The sequence below is a fragment of the Ambystoma mexicanum genome, chromosome 4p (genome assembly GCF_040938575.1).
Source record: "Ambystoma mexicanum isolate Mex_15411 chromosome 4p, UKY_AmexF1_1, whole genome shotgun sequence".
Taxonomy (NCBI): domain Eukaryota; kingdom Metazoa; phylum Chordata; class Amphibia; order Caudata; family Ambystomatidae; genus Ambystoma; species Ambystoma mexicanum.
In genome coordinates, this window is record NC_090927.1 from 53,160,971 (window position 1) to 53,179,754 (window position 18,784).

Consider the following 18,784-nt stretch of genomic DNA (forward strand, 5'->3'; position numbering starts at 1 on the left):
TTTTCAGCAAAGGTGAGTGTTTTAATACCGGACTATTCATGAAAATAAAAAAAGACAGCTACTCTGTTTACCCTTAGTCAAGGTATAATGAACTTCCTTATTGGTATGGGCTATGAGATAGGGGCTATGAGATATCGACCAAACTCCTCTATCCGATCTCGCCAATCTTTATGCAGCTCATAATTTTTCCTGTTCTCCAGCATGGGGTCTGGCATGGATTCACATGCTCATGAATATTCCCAGTTGTCCGGCTGGGAATCCCCAGTAAAAGAAAAACTGTTTCACTTTCACTTACAAACTGTATTTCTGCCTTAAACCAACCGCTGTCCTTGCGGTCATACTGCCCCATCCAATGACAGTCCTCTGCTTAAGCCCCTCTTCTGGCTGCCATCTTCAGATGTTTACTGCACGCTTCATTGTTGGGAGTCCTCCAGTTTGCTCTGCAAGCTACTTCTCCATCGTGTTTTCAAAGGTTCTATATTCATTCCGAAAGAGCCTGTGTGCTTTTTCTCCATCTGCTGACAGCAGACATCCATTGTCTGTGAATTTCAGCGCCTCTCAAGGGTGAAGATCGTCGAAGATTCCAGAAGACCAAACCATGATGGAGAAGGAGGGAAGGTCCCTCTTCAAACCTTGCACCAAGCGCGAGCTATGGGACGTGTTTGTGGAAGACGACCACCTGCAATGCCTTTACTGCCTGAACCCAGACCATAAGGAAACAGAGTGTGAGATATGCCTCGGGTTCTCCTCGGCGTGGCTTAACACCAAGGCCTCTGCCCTGTGCCCCCAGCAGGTGCGTGCCTCACCCAGGACTCGCTGGTCCGAGGAACGGTCTTCTAAGTCCTTTCAAGGCGCCTCATCCGTGGGGGCCCAAGATATGGCCGAGAACCGCAAGTCCGAGTCCACCGGGGTCACCGTGGAAACGGGTCCCAAAGTGGATAGGGCGCGTTCAACAACACCCTCCGCCTCCATTGCTAGCATGCAATCGAGCAGTGACTTTGGATTCCACTTCAACAAGCTTTTGGCATTACCTGTTTTTTTCCCAAAGCTGTAGTTAGTGGCTGAAAGGGCTTTGAGCTCGCTGGACGTTGCTCGTGCCCTGAAGTTCTACGTGACGTGCACAAAAAAGTTTCCGAAGACTTCACAACTGTTTGTGAACTTTGGTCCTGTGAATCATGGGAAGGCCTTGTCCAAGGGCTTCCATCTCAAGGTGGCTCTGCGGCTGCATCATGCATTATCCTCGGGTGGCGAACCGACCACTGCCTGGCCATCTGAGAGCCCACTCCACAAGATTGATCGCTGCGACAATGGCGTTCCTGTCTGCTGTGCCCCTGCTGGACATCTGCGGGGCTGCTATGTTGAGGTCCATGCACACCTTCACGAAGTTATACTGCGTCGACAGGGATTCCAGGGAGGAATTCAGTCGGCCAAGCAGTGCTGCACAACCTGCTCGACTCTGAGTTAATTGCTTCTGTTGAGCGTTAGCACCTCCCGTGGTTGTGTAATGTGGTACTGCTATCTATTCGTTATTCATGAGCATGCGAATCCATGCCAGAAAAGGAACAAGTTACTTACTTGTAACTATTGTTCTACAGCGTGTCTGGCACGGATTCACATGCAAACTCTCCCTCCGACCCCTCTGCAGAGGCTCTTGGTCATACTGCCACTTTACGAGCTTATCAAATCTGAATAGGGCTGCCAGAGAAGGGGCTTAGGGAGAGGACTGTCATTGGATGGGGGCAGTATGTCTGTTAAGAAGGATTTCTGAACTCTGATCTGGAGGGGCAGAGGTTAGGCCAGCCTAGTTTCTTGTAACAGGGTAAACTCTGGACAAGCCAGACCAATCAGGGTAGCGATGGCGGCGGTCAAGACTAGGTCTCAAGAGGGGTGAGGGTGACTGAAAGACCTCAATGAGCACACAAAGCAAGGACACTTACAAATTACTCTAGACGGGTGTTATATTAAAAGTATAGACACATTTATTACAAGGCCTTTGTAACATCAACCATAGCAAACAATCACAGTAACACTAAGGTAAGCCAATACATCACAATCAATACAATATATATACACAACCGAGGGGTCTAAGGAGTTAAAAGCACAAAATATGAACTGGCCACCAGGAGGCGCTGAGATGAACACACTCTCTGCGTGAACTCCGTCAGCATCACCCCGGAAGATGAGATGAGCCCCCTCTTCCTGGTACCCCCCCGCCCCCTGCGAAAATTCGACGAGATAGTGTTGGTGGAACACCCCCCTCGGCCTGGGAAAAATCCCGAGGAGAAACGGACCTCCGCACCCCCCGAAACAGCCGGAGGAAGAAGAGCCCTCGAGACAACGCCACCACATGCGCAGGCAGCGTGTCAACGAGACCCGAGGCCCTGCGGAGTCGCACTACGCCGACAGGGACCAGCTTCTGGCCCATACGAAGAGAAGGGGAGGGCCCACACCCTCGGTGCCCGGAGACAGCATCCCCGAACGTTGCCGCGCAGAATATCTACTGGCCTCTGTAACACCATCCCCCCGACACGACTCCCCGGAGGGAAGCCGCCGCGGAGCCACATTACACGGCGCGGAGATCGCTTCCCTCTGAACTCCAAGACACACAGGTACGTCGCCAACCGCCACGGACCCCACTCCTCAATGATGAATGGGCTGAACCCGAGACTAATCGAGGCCTAGACACCCGCGTGTTGTGAAGTGTGTAGAGGTCTGGGTGGACGCTTTCTGCCGGCCCCCTCTATTGGACGCCCTCGCCCTCACAGGGACTGTCAACAGGGACCTGCGGTGTCCTCTGCCCTATCCCGGCACCTCAAGTGGAGCAGCGTGCACTTGCACCCGCACCCTCGGGCCCGCACCCAGACAAGAACAGGGGAGTAGGCCACAGTGTGGACCTTGGACGGTGCGGAAGACACCCACACCCAGGCTGACCCCCGCCCCCAGGGGCCCACAGTGTGACACGGACGAGGGAGTAGACCACGGTGTGAACCCACGACGACACGTGTAATCCAGCAACAGCAGTCTCCGACCTTCCGGCGACCTCTTAAGGGGGCACATTACTTCATTACGCCCTCACCATCGTACCTCCGCTGGAAGAAGGAAGCCTTGGACACCGTTCTGCGAAAGAATCCTACGACGCCGGGGCTCCCTACGATGTACCAGTAGCAGAAGCCATTACCATCCTGTTCACCCCACGCACTGCCCGTTCCATCCAGCCATCGGAAACGCATATGACCGTTAAACACAGACTGTCGCACTTCGCCTACACCCCCTGCTTCACCTGCACCTTCCGGGCCCCCAATGGCGAACAGCATCACCACGGCGAAAGAGCTGGCGGCGGCGACAAAAGGGACATTGCTGCCCTTCTGGGTGAAATAAAGAACTTAACTCCTCTAGAAGATTGGGTGAGATTCAATGAATGTTAATGAGCCAGTACTGAAATTCCACAAGGATAAAGTAATTCTGCGGACCACCCAACAATTCATGCCATATGTCCTGTCATCTGAATTAGCAGGTGGTCCTTCCAGCAACCTTTGAACTGCTTGAAGGTCCCTCCACTCTCTGACCATAAAAAGAGCCCTGATGTATTATGTGAAGCATTCAGTGGGAATCCTACATTCTCCTCAGCTTTTGGTGGCTTCCGCGACCAGAAATGGATTTCCAAAGCTAGAATGGCAACATGGCTGGCTGTTCGTCCATCTGCCTGCCTGCAAAGCTCTGAATCATAGGAAAACCATAAGGCCTCTGCCACGGAGACCTAGAGCCTATCTAACCAGACCTATGTACCCACCTTCAAAAGAAGTAAAGCAGGGGGATCCAGCTTCCAGCACCTAGCTCCAAAAAACTGGAACGCCCTTCCCACGGCACTCGGGAATGAAAAATCCTACCAAGCTTTCCGCAAACAGCTAAAAACCACCCTCTTCAACTAACTCCGATCTGCTCCCTCCATACTGTTTATAGGTGACATGTGTATAACAACGTTCATATTGATTATTGTGACATCATGTATCAACCTGTAACCATTGTATACAACCCGCTCAAACCACATACCTGTTTTAAAGTATGCATTTTGGATATGACATCCTACCTGACCAGCGCCATGATGCCCCCCGGGAGATGTGCGCTATACAAATCCAAATAAATAAAAATAACTAGCTTTTACATCTTCCAGACCCACAGTCCTTCCATTGGATGACATGTTCAGGCCTGCCACATGGTTGGTTAATCCAACCTTCACCAGGTCCAACTGTATTGATAAAAATGTCAGAGAGGAAGCCCAAGATGGTCAGGTCGTCCTTCCCTGCCTGTTTGCATAAGCAGAGCCTCATTTACTCCTCCCCCTGTCAGAGTTGCCTATTTGTCATCTATACGTCAGCCTTTGAATCTTTGAAAGATCAGTGCTGGAGAAGAAAGTTACCTGTAGCTATATTTCCTCTGCATTGCTATCCTCCATACTTTCACGAGCAACCCGCCAATGTCGCCTCTTTTGAGGCTTCTCACTAAATACTCTGTGCATTACTAGATCTAAATATGGCCTCCGGGGCTGCTCTCTCATTGCCTAGGAGCCAAAAGGCCTTAACTGAGGTAAATGAAGTTGTCTATGAAGAGGTCAACTGGTTTAATGTTCTGAGGATTCACAGCCTATATGAATAATCTTCCTGATCCCTCACTGAACCCCTACCTAATGTCTCCTCCCAGGTGGCCAGGGAAAGGCAGACTCTTCCTGATCCCAACCCTGGGGCACCTGGGAGGAGACAAGGCCCAGGGTAGTGAGGAGATCTCGTGGGATGAGACACAGTATTTGTTCTTTAAAAGGGAGAACCTTAAAGTAGCCAGAACAGGTAATGACCTATTGTCATTATGATGTATCTTTACCACATGTACGATCTGTAGATCTGAGCGCAAATGCCTTTAAACCTGAACAGACCGCAATATCACAAAGATCATGTAAGGTTTTTCAGGATAAAAATCCTCTCCATCCCAAAGGTATAATGGAAAGGACATTAGAAATATTGCCTTCAACAGACTGTCTTCCTCTGTAGCAACACATTCTAATGGTTCATCCTTAATGGACCCTTATAAATAAGTTGTTAAAAAGAGCTAACTTTGTTGTTGGAGACTAAAAGTCACATAATCCCATGAGTACTGGGGGACGAGGCAGAGGGCTGAAGAGGTATGCTGTGGTGGTAGTCAGGCAATTAAGCCTAACGGCTCATACCTGAGAGGCATGAAAGGCCCCCTCTGGTGCAGGCAATTGAAAAAGGAAGAGGAGCTGGGAAGCCGGAAGAAAGGCAGGGACTATCTCCTTCAGTCGAGGGGATTCCCAACACACCTGAAGGCTTTTCGTAGGGCGACGGGACACTTTCCTCGACTTTGTGGGAGAGGTCGAGCCGTTTTCAGCTACAAGACACTATTTTTCCCCCGCTAGACAGCTCAGGGGTACCCCATAAAACCATGGAAAGGCTCCATCTCTGCATGGAAAGAATGGAGAGGTTTATGAATACCCAGAACCCCTCCTACTCCCAAGAGAATAAGAGAAGGGCCTCAGGAGGACCCCAGGGCCAAAATTCCGAGACTAGTCAATCCCCACCAGGACACAGCCTCAGACTTCCATAGTGTGTATGACCTCACTGGGGAAGAACATTATTTTGAAGAAGAGGATGATTTTATGGACGAGGAAGAGGGATGGAACCAGGAGGAAGGTCTGGAAGACAGCCCAGACTTGGTAGGAGAAGGCTTCGGAGAAAATCCAGAAGAAGGACCTTCTCACCCCTGGCAATCCCCATCAATATATTCCGACACTGATGTCCTGAACCTAAATCCTCCTGACAATTCACCTATTAGAAACACGTCTCCCATTGACGATCAGCCCACATTTAATGCCCTGTTGCGCAGAGCAGCAGCACATTTCGAACTGGACACTGGGGAGCTCTCTCCTGAATTAGACTTTGTGGAAAGAGTAATTAAGGAGAAACCCCCGGTCAGTCAGACCATTCCCCTCCTCGCTTCGGTGAAGAGAAGAATCATCCCTTCGCTGTCCACACCCGCACTAATCAGAGGGGTCAATCCTAGAATTGAAAAACTTTTCACTCCTTCACCCTCAGACCCGCTGTACATCAGGGGACATTCCATTCCGGATTCCCTGGTAGTAACCAATACAAGAAAGAGGGCAGGGGTACCACTTTCCACCAGTGAGGCACCACCTGACAAGCGGTTATATGCCCTTGCAAAAAGAGTTACATCCTCGGCTGCCTTTTCGGCAAGAATTGTGAACAACAATTCTTTGCTCGCAAGCTATGCGGACGCGCAGTGGGCCAAACTGCGCAAAGACGCCGAAGAAGCGCCGGAACCATTACGTACACGCCTGCTTACAACTATTGGCGAAGGAACCCAGGTCAACCAGAGTATTGTAAAGAGCTCTCTGGATGCTGCAGAAACAGCGGGACGTTCCCTGGTTTAGGGAATACTCCTAAAACGCCACGTATGGCTGCGCAACTCAGGGTTCAAACCGGAGACACGGGCGTCTTTAATAAATAAACCTGTTGAAGACTCAAACCTCTTCGGGAAAGCGGTGGATGAGGCTCTGGAGATGGCTAAAAAAGAGTTCGACACTATCAAAACTCTTGACCAAATCTCTAAGCCCTCTACCAGGCGCGGCTATGGCAACAAACGCTTTTTTCGTGGCCAACGCCAACAACAAAACCAGCAACAACAGTACCCTGCCACCATTTTCCAAACCAATAGTGGGCAGTACAGCCAAAGGGGCCAGCGCCGGGGCAAAGGAAGACCCCCAGAGGCTCCCAAGCCCCCAACAACACCAAGTGATGCGAAGATTCGCGTCCCCTCCCATGCAACACCGGTCGGGGGCCGGATAACATCCTTTCTTCCAGCATGGGAGGGTATAACGTCAGACCGCTGGGTACTTTCCACCGTAGCCCACGGATACTGCATCGAATTCAACAGTTCCCCAACATACAAACCCCCAAGGGGACGTCGCATGACACCGGAACACCTTGCCATCCTTCTCCAAGAAGTACAACAACTGCTGGAAAAAGGAGCCATAGAGGTCGTACCTCTATCTCAGGTAACGGAAGGTATTTATTCAGTGTACTTCCTTGAACCCAAAAAGGATCTAACCATGCGCCCTGTATTAGATCTGCGCCCAGCGAACAAGTTTATCAAACCCCAAAAGTTTCGTATGGTGACCTTACAAGAAGTGATCCCACTGCTATCACAGGGAGATTACATGACAACATTGGACATGAAAGATGCATACTTTCATATTTTAATGTTGCCAGCGCACAGAAAATACCTCCGGTTCATGATAGAGGGCAAACACTACCAGTTCAGAGTGCTACCCTTCGGCATAGCATCAGCACCAAGGGTATTCACGAAGGTGCTGGCAGTGGCAGCGGCCCACCTGCGCAGGTTGTCCATCCCAGTTTACCCTTACCTCGACGACTGGCTCATAACAGGGGATTCTTACGAAACATGCTTCTCCAATACCCAAAAGACTGTAGACCTTTTGTTCCAGTTGGGCTTCTCCATCAACGAAAAGAAGTCCAGCCTAGACCCCAGCCAAATCAAACAATTCCTAAGGGCGCTAATTCAAACAAAGGACGGCCTCGTCTTCCCCTCCAAAGAGAGGGTCCAAAACATGCTGTTTCAGATCCCTCAATATGTGACCGGTCGAGAGGTGACGGTACGCAAAGCAATGCGCTTGCTAGGCATGATGGCGTCGTGTATTTATTTGGTACCTCACGCGCGCCTGCACATGCGCCCAATGCAAGAGTGGCTCAACAGCCAGTGGTGTCAGGCCAGCGGACTATGGGACGATCTAGTGGTGGTCTCGCAGGCCTTAGTTCTCTCGCTACGGTGGTGGACAAAGGAAAACCTGGGAAAAGGGAAACCCTTTGCCACACCCGCGGCGGAAGCCACTCTAACCACAGACGCATCCCTCACAGGATGGGGGGCTCACCTATCCCATCAGACTGCTCACGGAGTGTGGACTCCGAACGTAGCATCCAAACACATCAATCTTCTGGAGCTACTAGCGGTGTTCAAGGCGCTAAAAGCCTTCCAGGAACACCTACAAGGCAGGACAGTGATGGTCCTTACAGACAGCACCACAGCCATGTATTACATCAACAAGCAGGGGGGAACCCACTCTCCAGGACTGTCCAAACTGGCCCAAAATATATGGAAGTGGGCTCTCAAACAAAATATGTTCCTACTGTCACAACATGTACCAGGGGAACTCAATCTGCTGGCAGACAAACTCAGCAGAGATTTCCCCCTGCCCGAAGAGTACGAATGGCGACTGCACGAAGACATCGTCTTCGACGTCTTCACGCAATGGGGATTCCCAGAAATAGACCTGTTCGCAACCCTGGAGAACTCACAATGCCAAAGTTACGCCTCCAGGTACCCCCAGAACCAATCCAAGGGGAACGGTCTGTCGATTCAATGGTCAGGGAAATTTGTTTACGCTTTTCCCCCGACTCCCCTTCTCAACAAGGTGGTGCACAAGATGCACCAGGAACAAGTGACCATGATACTGGTGGCCCCAATGTGGGCCCGACAGCCATGGTTCGCTCACTTGATGGAGATGTCTCTATATCCCCCAGTGAAACTCCCCTGCCCGTACAACATGCTGTCACAAGACAAGGGCAGGACTCTGCATCCATGCCCCCAGAACATGAATTTAGCAGCCTGGCTCCTGAGATCATAGAATTTGGACATCTACAGCTCCCGCAGAGATGCATGGACATCCTCAGGGAAGCCAGAAAACCTAACACTCGCCACTGCTATTCTAGCAAGTGGAAGAGATTTGTCATCTGGTGCAGAGGAAAGAGCATCAACCCGATTGACTGCTCTCCCACACATATTGTTCTATACCTGACCCATTTTTTGGATTCAGGTCTAGTGTTCAATTCCATTAAAGTCCACCTAGCGGCACTTTCTGCATACACCACTTCCCAACTCAAAGGGTTGTGGTGGAAGATCCCTGTTATAAAGGCCTTCATGGAGGGAGTAAAGAGAATACACCCCCCCCCGATAGCTGACCCAGCTCCCGGATGGGATCTTAACGTGGTACTTACCAGACTCATGGGCTCACCATTTGAACCCATGCACAAAGCATCTCTTAAAGACCTCACTCTTAAGACTGCTTTTCTAATAGCTATCACCTCCATCAGGAGAGTAAGTGAACTACAGGCTCTTTCTGTTCTAGATCCCTTTGTTACAGTTCACAGAGATAAGGTGGTTCTACGCACTCACCCAAGGTTTGCTCCGAAATTCATCTCAAAATTCCACGTAAACCAGTCTATAGAACTACCAGCGTTCTTTCAATATCCTTCCAACTTGGGAGAAAGGACTCTGCACACACTAGATGTCCGCAGAGCGGTCATGTTCTACATGGAAAGAACCAGACCACTGAGGAAGACTAATCAGTTCTTCGTCTCGGTGGCAGCAGGAAGAGAAGGGGATGCAGTTTCAAAGTCCACTATTTCTAGATGGATTGTTCAATGCATCACTCTCTGCTATACTCTTGCTAAGAGAGAACTGCCCTTTAGGCCAAGAGCACATTCGACTCGAGGCACGGGGGCGTCCATAGCATTCATTGCAAATGTTCCCCTTGAGTCCATCTGCAAAGCGGCTACCTGGAGTTCTGTGCACACCTTTACAAAACACTACTGTCTAGATGCACACTCTAGATCTGACTCCCAGGTGGGACAGGCAGTATTAAGACATCTTTTCTCTACTGTTCCTTCTCATAACCCACCGCCGACTCCGGGTACTGCTCACTAGTCTATGCACAGCAAGTGATTCTAAGCAGATTAACAAACATCAGAAGACAATGCATTACTTACCGTAAAAGCATTTCTGATGGTTGTATCTGCTTAGATTCACATGCGCCCACCCTTCCTCCCCGCTCGGATGGAAGGAACATAGACTTCCTTTTATATCTCTCTTTTCTGTACTCACTCACGTCTAGAAGGCTCCCTCAGGGCAGAAAAATACAAACAGAGGGACCTCGACGCGTGAGGGATTGTGGGTACAACGCACGTCACTATAGGGATAGTGTTTCAGACACGCCTTGTCGACGTCCCTTTTCGACTACGAAAAACAAAATGCAATACTCCGCAGTGACCACTGGATGTCGGACCTATGCACAGCATGTGAATCTAAGCAGATACAACCATCAGAAATGCTTTTACGGTAAGTAATGCATTGTCATATATTGGTCTGCTCTTCCCGCTTCTAGTAGGACTCTCTCTCTTTTACTTTCTCCCTAACGTTTTGTACTGATCTCACTTTTATTTTCCCTCCAACCCTAAAGAAAAGAAAGAAGAAATAGCAGTCACTAATATATTCTCTGTGTCCCCCTTTGCCAGACACTTTCATCTTATAATCCACTTCTTCATATATTCCCAGTACTAGTCAAGATAGCACTATGCGGCGCTGCCTTCCGCCCCCTTTCGGAGCTAGGTTCCCGTCACTTTTATCTCTTATTCACCTCTTAATCCTAATGGCCATATGCAAAGAAAAAGCTAAGAAATTTTAGGATGATCTTTAGTAGATCTGCGTACCCCCTTTTCTACCCCTCTTCGTTCTCTGTCCTAGACTTCTTCCCCCACTCCCTTTACGATCGCTCGCACTCAATACTCACGTGCCCGTCTTGAACCGATAGTCTCCGAAACTGGGTCCGTCCAGGCAGTGTTGCCGTCCGCTCAACAGTCAGCCCCGGCTCCGGCGAGCGGTACTCGAAGGGGATTTTTCAACTGGGATCCCGTACCCTCTCTCTTTTGAGTGCGCACTTCTTAGTGTACCGGTCGCCGTTGGCGGGCAGCCTCCCGGAGCCGGCTCACCGTGCGTATCCCTTTTCGACCGGAGATTCTCGTGCCAAAAGGGGACGGTAATGTTAGGTCGGGAAAAAATAATAGTAATAATCACGCTTTCGGGGTCACCACTGAAGGCAAGCGTCCCTAGCCAGCATGATCCTCCCCTAAATGAGAGACAATGAAGGACTCTCCCAAGTCGGGAATAAGGCCAAGACAGAGTGCGGGTGAGCTTAAATGGGAGTTTATCAATCAGAATAGGGCATGCAAAGAACTCTGCAAACTCCGAGAGCGCTCTGTCTGACAATAGCAAAGACAGGCGTATATATTTACAAAAAAACGTCATAAGAACCTACATACTATAGGGGGCACAAGTTTGATGGGATTGGGTGGCGATGACTAACTATAGGTGCTGCTGCGATGTGGTTGGCTTTGGCTGGAGGACGTCACTGGTCAGCCTCGTGGGTTGGGCTGGGCCTGGCAGGTTGGCTGAGTTCATCTGGGCGGTGTTGTTGTGCCATCGCGGCCAGTGTCAGAGATTAATGTCTTTTCCTGACTTATTTGCCCTAGGCCATGCACACCGCAGTCATTCAGTCATTGCAATATTATCTTCTTTAGTAAATCTCCCAATAGGTTATTCTACAGGTTAATGCAACACAGGAGGAATGCACCTTGTGAGGGGTCTGATGGTCATTCGTCAGGGCATGGTTACCAGTGTCCTGTTGACCGGAGCCATAGGTTGAGGGGCTAAGCTTCAGGGCATGGGACGGGCGGTACATGCCTCCCTGTCTTGTTAGATGTGGTTATGGATGTGCCGCTGTGTGTTGCCACAGTATTGGGTGTCCTGATTGCACAGGGCCATAAGTCTAAGATGATCCGGTGGGTTGTGGGGTTTACGAGGGGGCGCCTTTGGAAGTGTGTGTTCAGGCAGAGGTTTACTGCTGTGCTGTAAATAATGCAGGTGGCGGGCCGTGGCCTTGGGTGCTGCAGAGGGGGCTACAAATCTTTGAAGTGGCTCCAGTCTGGTTGGGGGAGGTGGAGCAGCGCGGCGCGGGCCTCTGCTCTCATGTTTGGCAGTCTTCGCAGGGTGGGAGGGGGAATGGCCTTGCACATATTCTCAAAGGTATCTTCCTCGTGTGTTGCCGGCTTTTAGAGGTGAAAACATCACAATCATTTGAACACTTTATAATATTTGTTTGAATACATTTCAACTTTGCTGGATGTGTCTCGATTATGTCCAGTCTGAGCACCTTATTCGTACACTATGTTTTAACAATTACAGTATTTAGTTATATGCATATACATTTGCAGTAAGTGAGGTAGTAGTGAGGTTGGTGGAGTACATAGAAAATGACCCGCCACCGTACGTGATGGTGGTGGCACATAAGGGGTTTAGACATACACGCATGACAAGTGCATTCTCTCACATCCTCCACATGAGCCCTCTGTATGGTTACATTCGTCTTCTTGTGTACTATAGCAGCATTAGTTCAGTTATGGCGCGGGACCGCGGGGTGTATGGTTTTCAATGATACATATAGAGAATAATCCCCCGGAATACTTTTATCATGTGCACACCCCTGCAGGGGTGTGGGTCCTTCATTGCTGGTGTCATGTAAACATGCGTTTCTTACAATAATTACACAATTTTACAGGTTTCTTTAGTAGAAGTAGTTGTATGGAAAGGATACACGTATTACAAGTAGTTTTTGACATTCGTATTTGGGTATTTTTCTGCTTTCATCGGATGACCATTCTACAGATCTCCCCATCACCCAGGCCTCGCTGACCGGGTCATGCTGGGAGCAGTGATACACTGTGGACGGTGAAATGTTACAGTATTAGTATCTTATGCTAGCTCATGTCCGTCTTGTTCGTGGGAACGGGCTCACAGCGGATCTGCCAGGGTGCTGCGGCGACAGGGATAATTGAAACTCTCCGAGGGTGGGGGCCGCGCTACAGTGCGCTGAGCTCACACCATCTTTGATAGACCAAATGGTTTCTGGGCCTAGCTAAATTCAATACGTGTGGGCAATGTCTTCAGCAGGTGAACCCTCCACCACGTGGGCCCGGGTGGTCTGAGGGGACGCCCAATGAGCCATGGCACTCACCTGGGGAGGGGATGTAGGCAAGGAGGGTCTTTTGGACCACTCCTCCCCTACACAGTCTAGGGCAATCATTGGTAGAAGTATGACCCAAATTGACTTCAGCCATGTTAGAATTGCAGGCAACCGTTGCTTTAGTGAAATGTGGCTTCTGATTGCAGCATCTGCCAATAAATGGTTTCATGGTCCATGGGCGGGCTGCCTTCCTTGAGACATTACTGCTGTCTGGCAAGCTAAGAGTTTCCCATTGAGAGCACCTGGGAGCAGAGCCACTGGGCATCCAGAAGAAAGTTTGATAGCCGGAATGATGGCCTGCCAGGCATTGCATATTTAAAATCAGTCTTGGAAGTTGAAATCTAGAACTCTGACATCATGGCGTCTTTTTAAAATCTCTCCCTGGCTTCATTTCGAAGGGAAGTGTGACAGATCCTTGGATGTCATCCCTTCTCCCCTAGGGGGAGCTCTTTCCCATGATGCCTGGGAGGTGAGGCCACTACGCGATACCCCCCCCCCCCCCGGGGGTGGTGCTCAGTGGGAGTATCTCAGATATTCCCGCTGGGGGTGGTGCTCAGTGGGAGGATCTCGTAGGCGGAATCCCACAGTATTGGACTAGGACCACCTCTCGGGGAGAACACAGTATGTACATAATACATCCCAGCCTCCTTCTCCCTCATTCTCTGGACTCAATATACTAGCACCCCATACTTCCATATATTTGTGTCAAGTATATGGATGAGGACGAGTAGGGAGTACTTTCCTGAAGTATGCCGGAAAACTGGTACTAGGAAGAGTCCAGCAAACTCCATATAGTGATCATAATCCTACTGGGACGAAGATGTGCAGAGTTATGAAGAGCGCTCTGCAGAACCAAAGTGAGCATCCCAGTCTATATGGACATTGTACGAGTATAAAAACTAACAAAGGACAACAGCAGAGGAGAGACGAGCAGAAACCAATCGGTTCGAGACTGAGAAACCCGGGAAGTGCAAAGGAGAAGCGGCCGAGGAAGTGCCGGGAGCAGTCCGATCCCAGTATTGCAGGAATACCAAGACTCCTTTCCCCGAAGGTGCTGCCAAAGTCCAGCAGAGAAAAGGAAGCTGTGGGATGCGGTGTGGCGAGCAAGAGTAACGCTGACACCACCCAGAACAGAGCCTGAGTACCGGCAAGGACAGGCAACGGGAGATGCTGCGCGACCAAGTAAGAGTCAAAGAGGACCCCGGCAACAACTGGCTAAAGGTAACGGGCAATGCTCAGGAACCGGTAGGGGTAAGCTAACTCAGAAGGTAAAGACCTGGTACGGGTATGATTAGTTGAAATACCCACTCCTTCATCATAGTTGAAATACCCACTCCTTCGTCACAGTATTTGGCAGAAGCGTATCCCAAATCCATTATGAAGAGAAACCTGGGTCTGGGACCTAACCTGAAATAGTACACATTAAGAAGCTAAACACAGTACTTGGCAGGAGAGTATACCAAGTCTGCGGAGAAGAGAAACCAGGGTCTGGGACCCGAATAAAAACAGTGAAAATCAAGAAGTGGCTGAGAGGGTCTGGGAGCCAAAGAGAAAGAAGTAGGGAAAAGCCCATACCCGGCAAGATGGTGAACCAGGTTTAGCGGAAGCCCAGAAAAGGGAAAGACCTCCTCCAAGGTGCATCTTCCTTGTGGCAGTACCTGGCAGGGGAGTATACCAGGACTGCCCAACACAAGTCTATGGGTCAGGCTTGGCGCACAGAGCCTGAGAAAGGCCAGGGAAAGGGACACCTACTCTGCAGTGTTTTGACAAACGTTGTGAAAGAAGCCAAGAGAAGGGAGTCATTCTCGTGGCTTAGTGAGGAGCCTGGGAAAAGCCAGGGGAAGGGAGTCATCTCCTTGGCATTGTGAGAAGCACAGTAAAAATCGGGAGAAGCAAGTCCTTCTCGTGGCTTAGTGAGGAGCCTGGGAAAAGCCAGGGGAATGGAGTCATCTCCTTGGCATTGAGAGGAGCACAGTAAAGATAAGGAGAAGGAAGTTGTTAATCCTGGCATTGTGGACAGTATTGAGAAACCTGAAGAAGGTTAAGGTGAGAGATAGTCCTCTCCCCATAACACTGTGAAGATGCAACACTTTATTTTTCCATGTTTGTGGGTGAAGTGTCAAGCCAAGAAAGCCTTTGAGAGTTTTGCTTTTAACCCTTTTCGATGAACATTTCCTTTTTCTTCACCCAGAAGTGAACTTTGGTCAATCATCCAAAAGAAGGAAGCCATTCTTCAGGATCAAGAAGATCACCCCTTTATTTAGTTTTGATTTACAATGTAAGGGAAGGAAATGGGTTTTGACACAGGATGGTGGACTGTTTGATTTACTGACCTTGTGACGGAATCCTTCGTATTTGAGGCAGGGAAACCCCTCTTAGTAATGGGGTCAGACAGGGTTTTCTCTTTATTATTTTACATAATGAAAGAAAAGCATGCCACCTGCGCGTCAGTCTGTACTTCCACACCCTTACAGAAGGGACTGTGTTCTCGCCTCTGTGGGTGGTCACGGATGCATAGATGAATGCTGGTCTGGTTTGTAGATGTGGTGTGGTGACCTTTGAGTCTCTGAAGCCCAGAACTAAAAACCTTGCCAATTTGTGCAGGAATGTGCTCCTGTGAAGGCAGCGCTCGTGTCCTTGTCACGAAAGCCATGTTCCTCCAGGTTTAATTTTCAATCAGCAATAATAAAACTAAATGCCTACCATTCTATGCCCTCTGAACTTGCAGCAGTGCCCAGTAAGCTCTTGGTCAGTAAGCAGTTAAGGACCGGGTTATTTCCCTAAGCGTCCGCCCAACAGTCCTCACCCCTTGCTTCATCATTGGGCCCTTTGGCTGAAGTGTGCAGTAAACTTTTGATAACACACAATCATTCACTTAATGACCCAGGCTCTAGAGACGTACATCTAGTTTTGTTTCGAGTCCTCTTTGGAAATTGTAATTTGCAACTCATGATCTGTTCAATTTGGAAGAGATTTGGCTATCAAGTAAATGAGATTAGATTCAATGCTGCTTTTATCTGCAACAGGACGTGCTGCAGCCCAGTCTGGCTGTATTTTGCCGGGTAAGGAAGAGGAGGATCCCGGCAGTACAGATGATTTCTGCTTTGTGAAGTCGGGGAGGAGGGCTCTCTTTTCTGGTGAGTGGCAGATGCCCAGGAAATAACTTTGACTGCAGATGTCTTTCCTTAAAGCCGGTATTTGTATTTGTTTTAAAATAATGTTTGGATTTATAGTGCCAGAAACTATCTGTTTCTATTGTCCTCATTGGTAGTTTATTGATCTCACAGATGCTGCTCAGAAAGATTCTGTCACAAAACTGTGGCTGCAGATGAACAGTGGAAACATTCAGCCAATAACAGAGTTTATTTTCGGATTGTCGTCGGTGTAAATGAGAAATGGTAAAACTTTAAGTGCCTACTACCATTACCAAATTATCCTTTTAACAATACAATAATTACTTCGAATACAAAAAAAAACTGGGCAGGAGGAGCCAAGATAAGACTTAAACAAATTTCCTAGCAAAGGACCTACTCTGATGTGCGCAGAGGGTCCCCTTTCTAGACAAACGGACACCATGTTATCTTTTCCTTCACTGGGACCATACATAACATGGTGTCCGTTTGTCTAGAAAGGGGACCCTCTACGCACCTGAGTAGATGTGCTAAAATAGCTTTTTTTTTTGTACAACGCAAATGGATTTATTAATATCTCCAGGTAATACCTGCTCGCGTATTTGTTCAGTTAAGGATATCGGATGCACAACCTTCTGAAATAAATATACTTTTTTTCTTCTAATCGCCCCCACAATGTCATTTTATGAAGAATGCTTTTAGTGCTAATAATATGTCAATATGTTAGTAATAAAATCCCTAATTTGCATTTATTGAAATGTTTTTTTTTCACTTTATTTTTAGCTGACGTTTACAAAACAGCAACAGTATACAGAGTTCAATTCACGTACATTTGAATATGTTACATTGCCAATACAGTAGTATTTTTGGATACACTGCTTTAGTCTTCTGACCGGCTATCAACATCGTCCAATTCAAGTAGCTCCTGGGGGGGCCCCAGATGTCTTTTGGTCTGCTGGTGGCGGGTGTACCCTTTACATAGTTCTCCTCACACTTGTGTACATACATTAGATCTCTTAGCCATGCTTGAGCAGTAGGGGGAGATTTCGCTTTCCAACTCTTGAGTATGTTTCTCTTAGCCACTGCACCCGCCACTGTAAAGAGTCTGAGTTTTAACTGACACCATATCTATATCCCCCAGTAAATACTTCAGTGGGGTAGCTGGTATGTGCAAGTCAAGATAGTGGCTATTTCTCCCCATAATGTCTAATGGGTAGACATTCCCAGTACATGTGTATTGAGTTTGCTGCTGGAGCGTCGCATTTCGGGCAGAATGCTTGTTTAGTTGGGTCGAATTTGGTCACTTTCTTGGGTGTGATATATATGTGGTTCAACGTTTTAAACTGGATTTGCCTAAAGTTGGCGCTTGCGGAGATGGACTTGGTGTAATAAGAATATTTTGCCCATTGTTAATCTTCTATTGTAATGCCCAAGTCTCTCTCCCACTTCACCTTCATTTTATTTCTGGATGGGGTGTGCAAATATACGGAATTGTATAGCGAGGATATATTGCCTCTGAAACCTTCCTGCATCAATATATCTGATAGGAACTTGTGTAGTCGGTGCTTTCGGGAATGATGGCCATTTCATTTTACACGCCGCCCTTAGGCAATGGTACTGTAACATTGTGATTAGGCCTGCGCCCACTTTATCCTGAACCTCCTCCAGTATCACAAACCTCTCTTCTGGGTAGAGGTCTCCCACCCGCATTTCTTTCCCTGGATCCCATCTCTTCTGTAATGTAGTGTCTAGAGTAATTTCGATGTCTGGGTAATGCCAGAGGGGAGAGTGGGGCCAGTATGGTTCACTGCATTCCACCCTGTCAAATATTTTAGCCCATGCTCGTACAATGGAGTTTAGCAGGTTCCCCGTCTCCTCCTTTTTGGCTTTGGCAAATATCGTGGATTGTAAGTTTATAGGAGCAGCCGTACATTTCTTTGCCTGCATGTGGGCGTAGTGTTCTGTGGAGTCGGTCCAGTATTTCGCAAAGTGTGCCTGTGCTGCGTAATAGTTGAGCAAAAAGTCTGGGGCAGCTAGTCTGCCTGTATCGTATTTTTCGCACATTTTGGGCCAGTTGAGTCTCACCGTGCCTCCTCGCCATACGAAGTTAGAGGCCAATTTCTGTAGTTTGTCAAAGAATTGTCGGCTGGGCCATGTCGGGATATTGCTGAACAGGTAAATCAGCTTAGGTTCCACTACCCTTTTTAGTAGGGCTACCCGACTGTACATGAATATCGAGAGTTTATTCCAGGTATTCAACTTACATTCCAGTAGCTTTGGGTATGGTTCGTAATTAGTAGCGAATAAAGTGCGTTTATCTATTACCATAATTATACTTAAGTATCGTGTCGACGACAGGGACCAACAGAAGTGTGCTGTGGCCTCTGATTGTGTCGTGGCCTGAGTTAGAGGGATAATTTCAGATTTCGTTAGATTTATTTTATGTCCTGAGTATTTCGCAAATTCATTTATCTCTTGCATTCATTACCGGGGGTAGGGTGGCCTCTGGGTCTCTGATGTACAGCATGGTTTCATTGGCATATAGCAAGATGAATTGGGGGGGGGCTCCCCTGATGCGGAATCCCTTCCATGCGTGCTTGCATCGCAGTCTTGCCACCATGCCTTCTTTCGTGAGTGCAAATATGAGTGGAGAGAGGGAGCAGCCTTGCCGTGTGCCTCTGTGTAGTTTGAA

At 48.6% G+C, this 18,784-nt stretch overlaps 1 protein-coding gene across 4 annotated transcripts in view; it reads left to right on the forward strand.

Annotated features, from left to right (window-relative positions):
- The window catches only part of LOC138452983 (zinc finger protein 436-like), a 284,744-nt gene that overhangs the window by 75,077 nt on the left and 190,883 nt on the right, over positions 1–18,784 (forward strand). For 3 of the 4 annotated variants that reach the window (XM_069605355.1, XM_069605356.1, XM_069605358.1), the window contains exon 4: positions 15,988–16,098. The exons of the other annotated variant lie outside the window; for it this stretch is intronic. In XM_069605355.1, the coding sequence (XP_069461456.1) occupies positions 15,988–16,098 (111 nt within the window). The remainder of the gene's footprint in view (positions 1–15,987; positions 16,099–18,784) is intronic. 4 annotated transcript variants of the gene reach the window in all.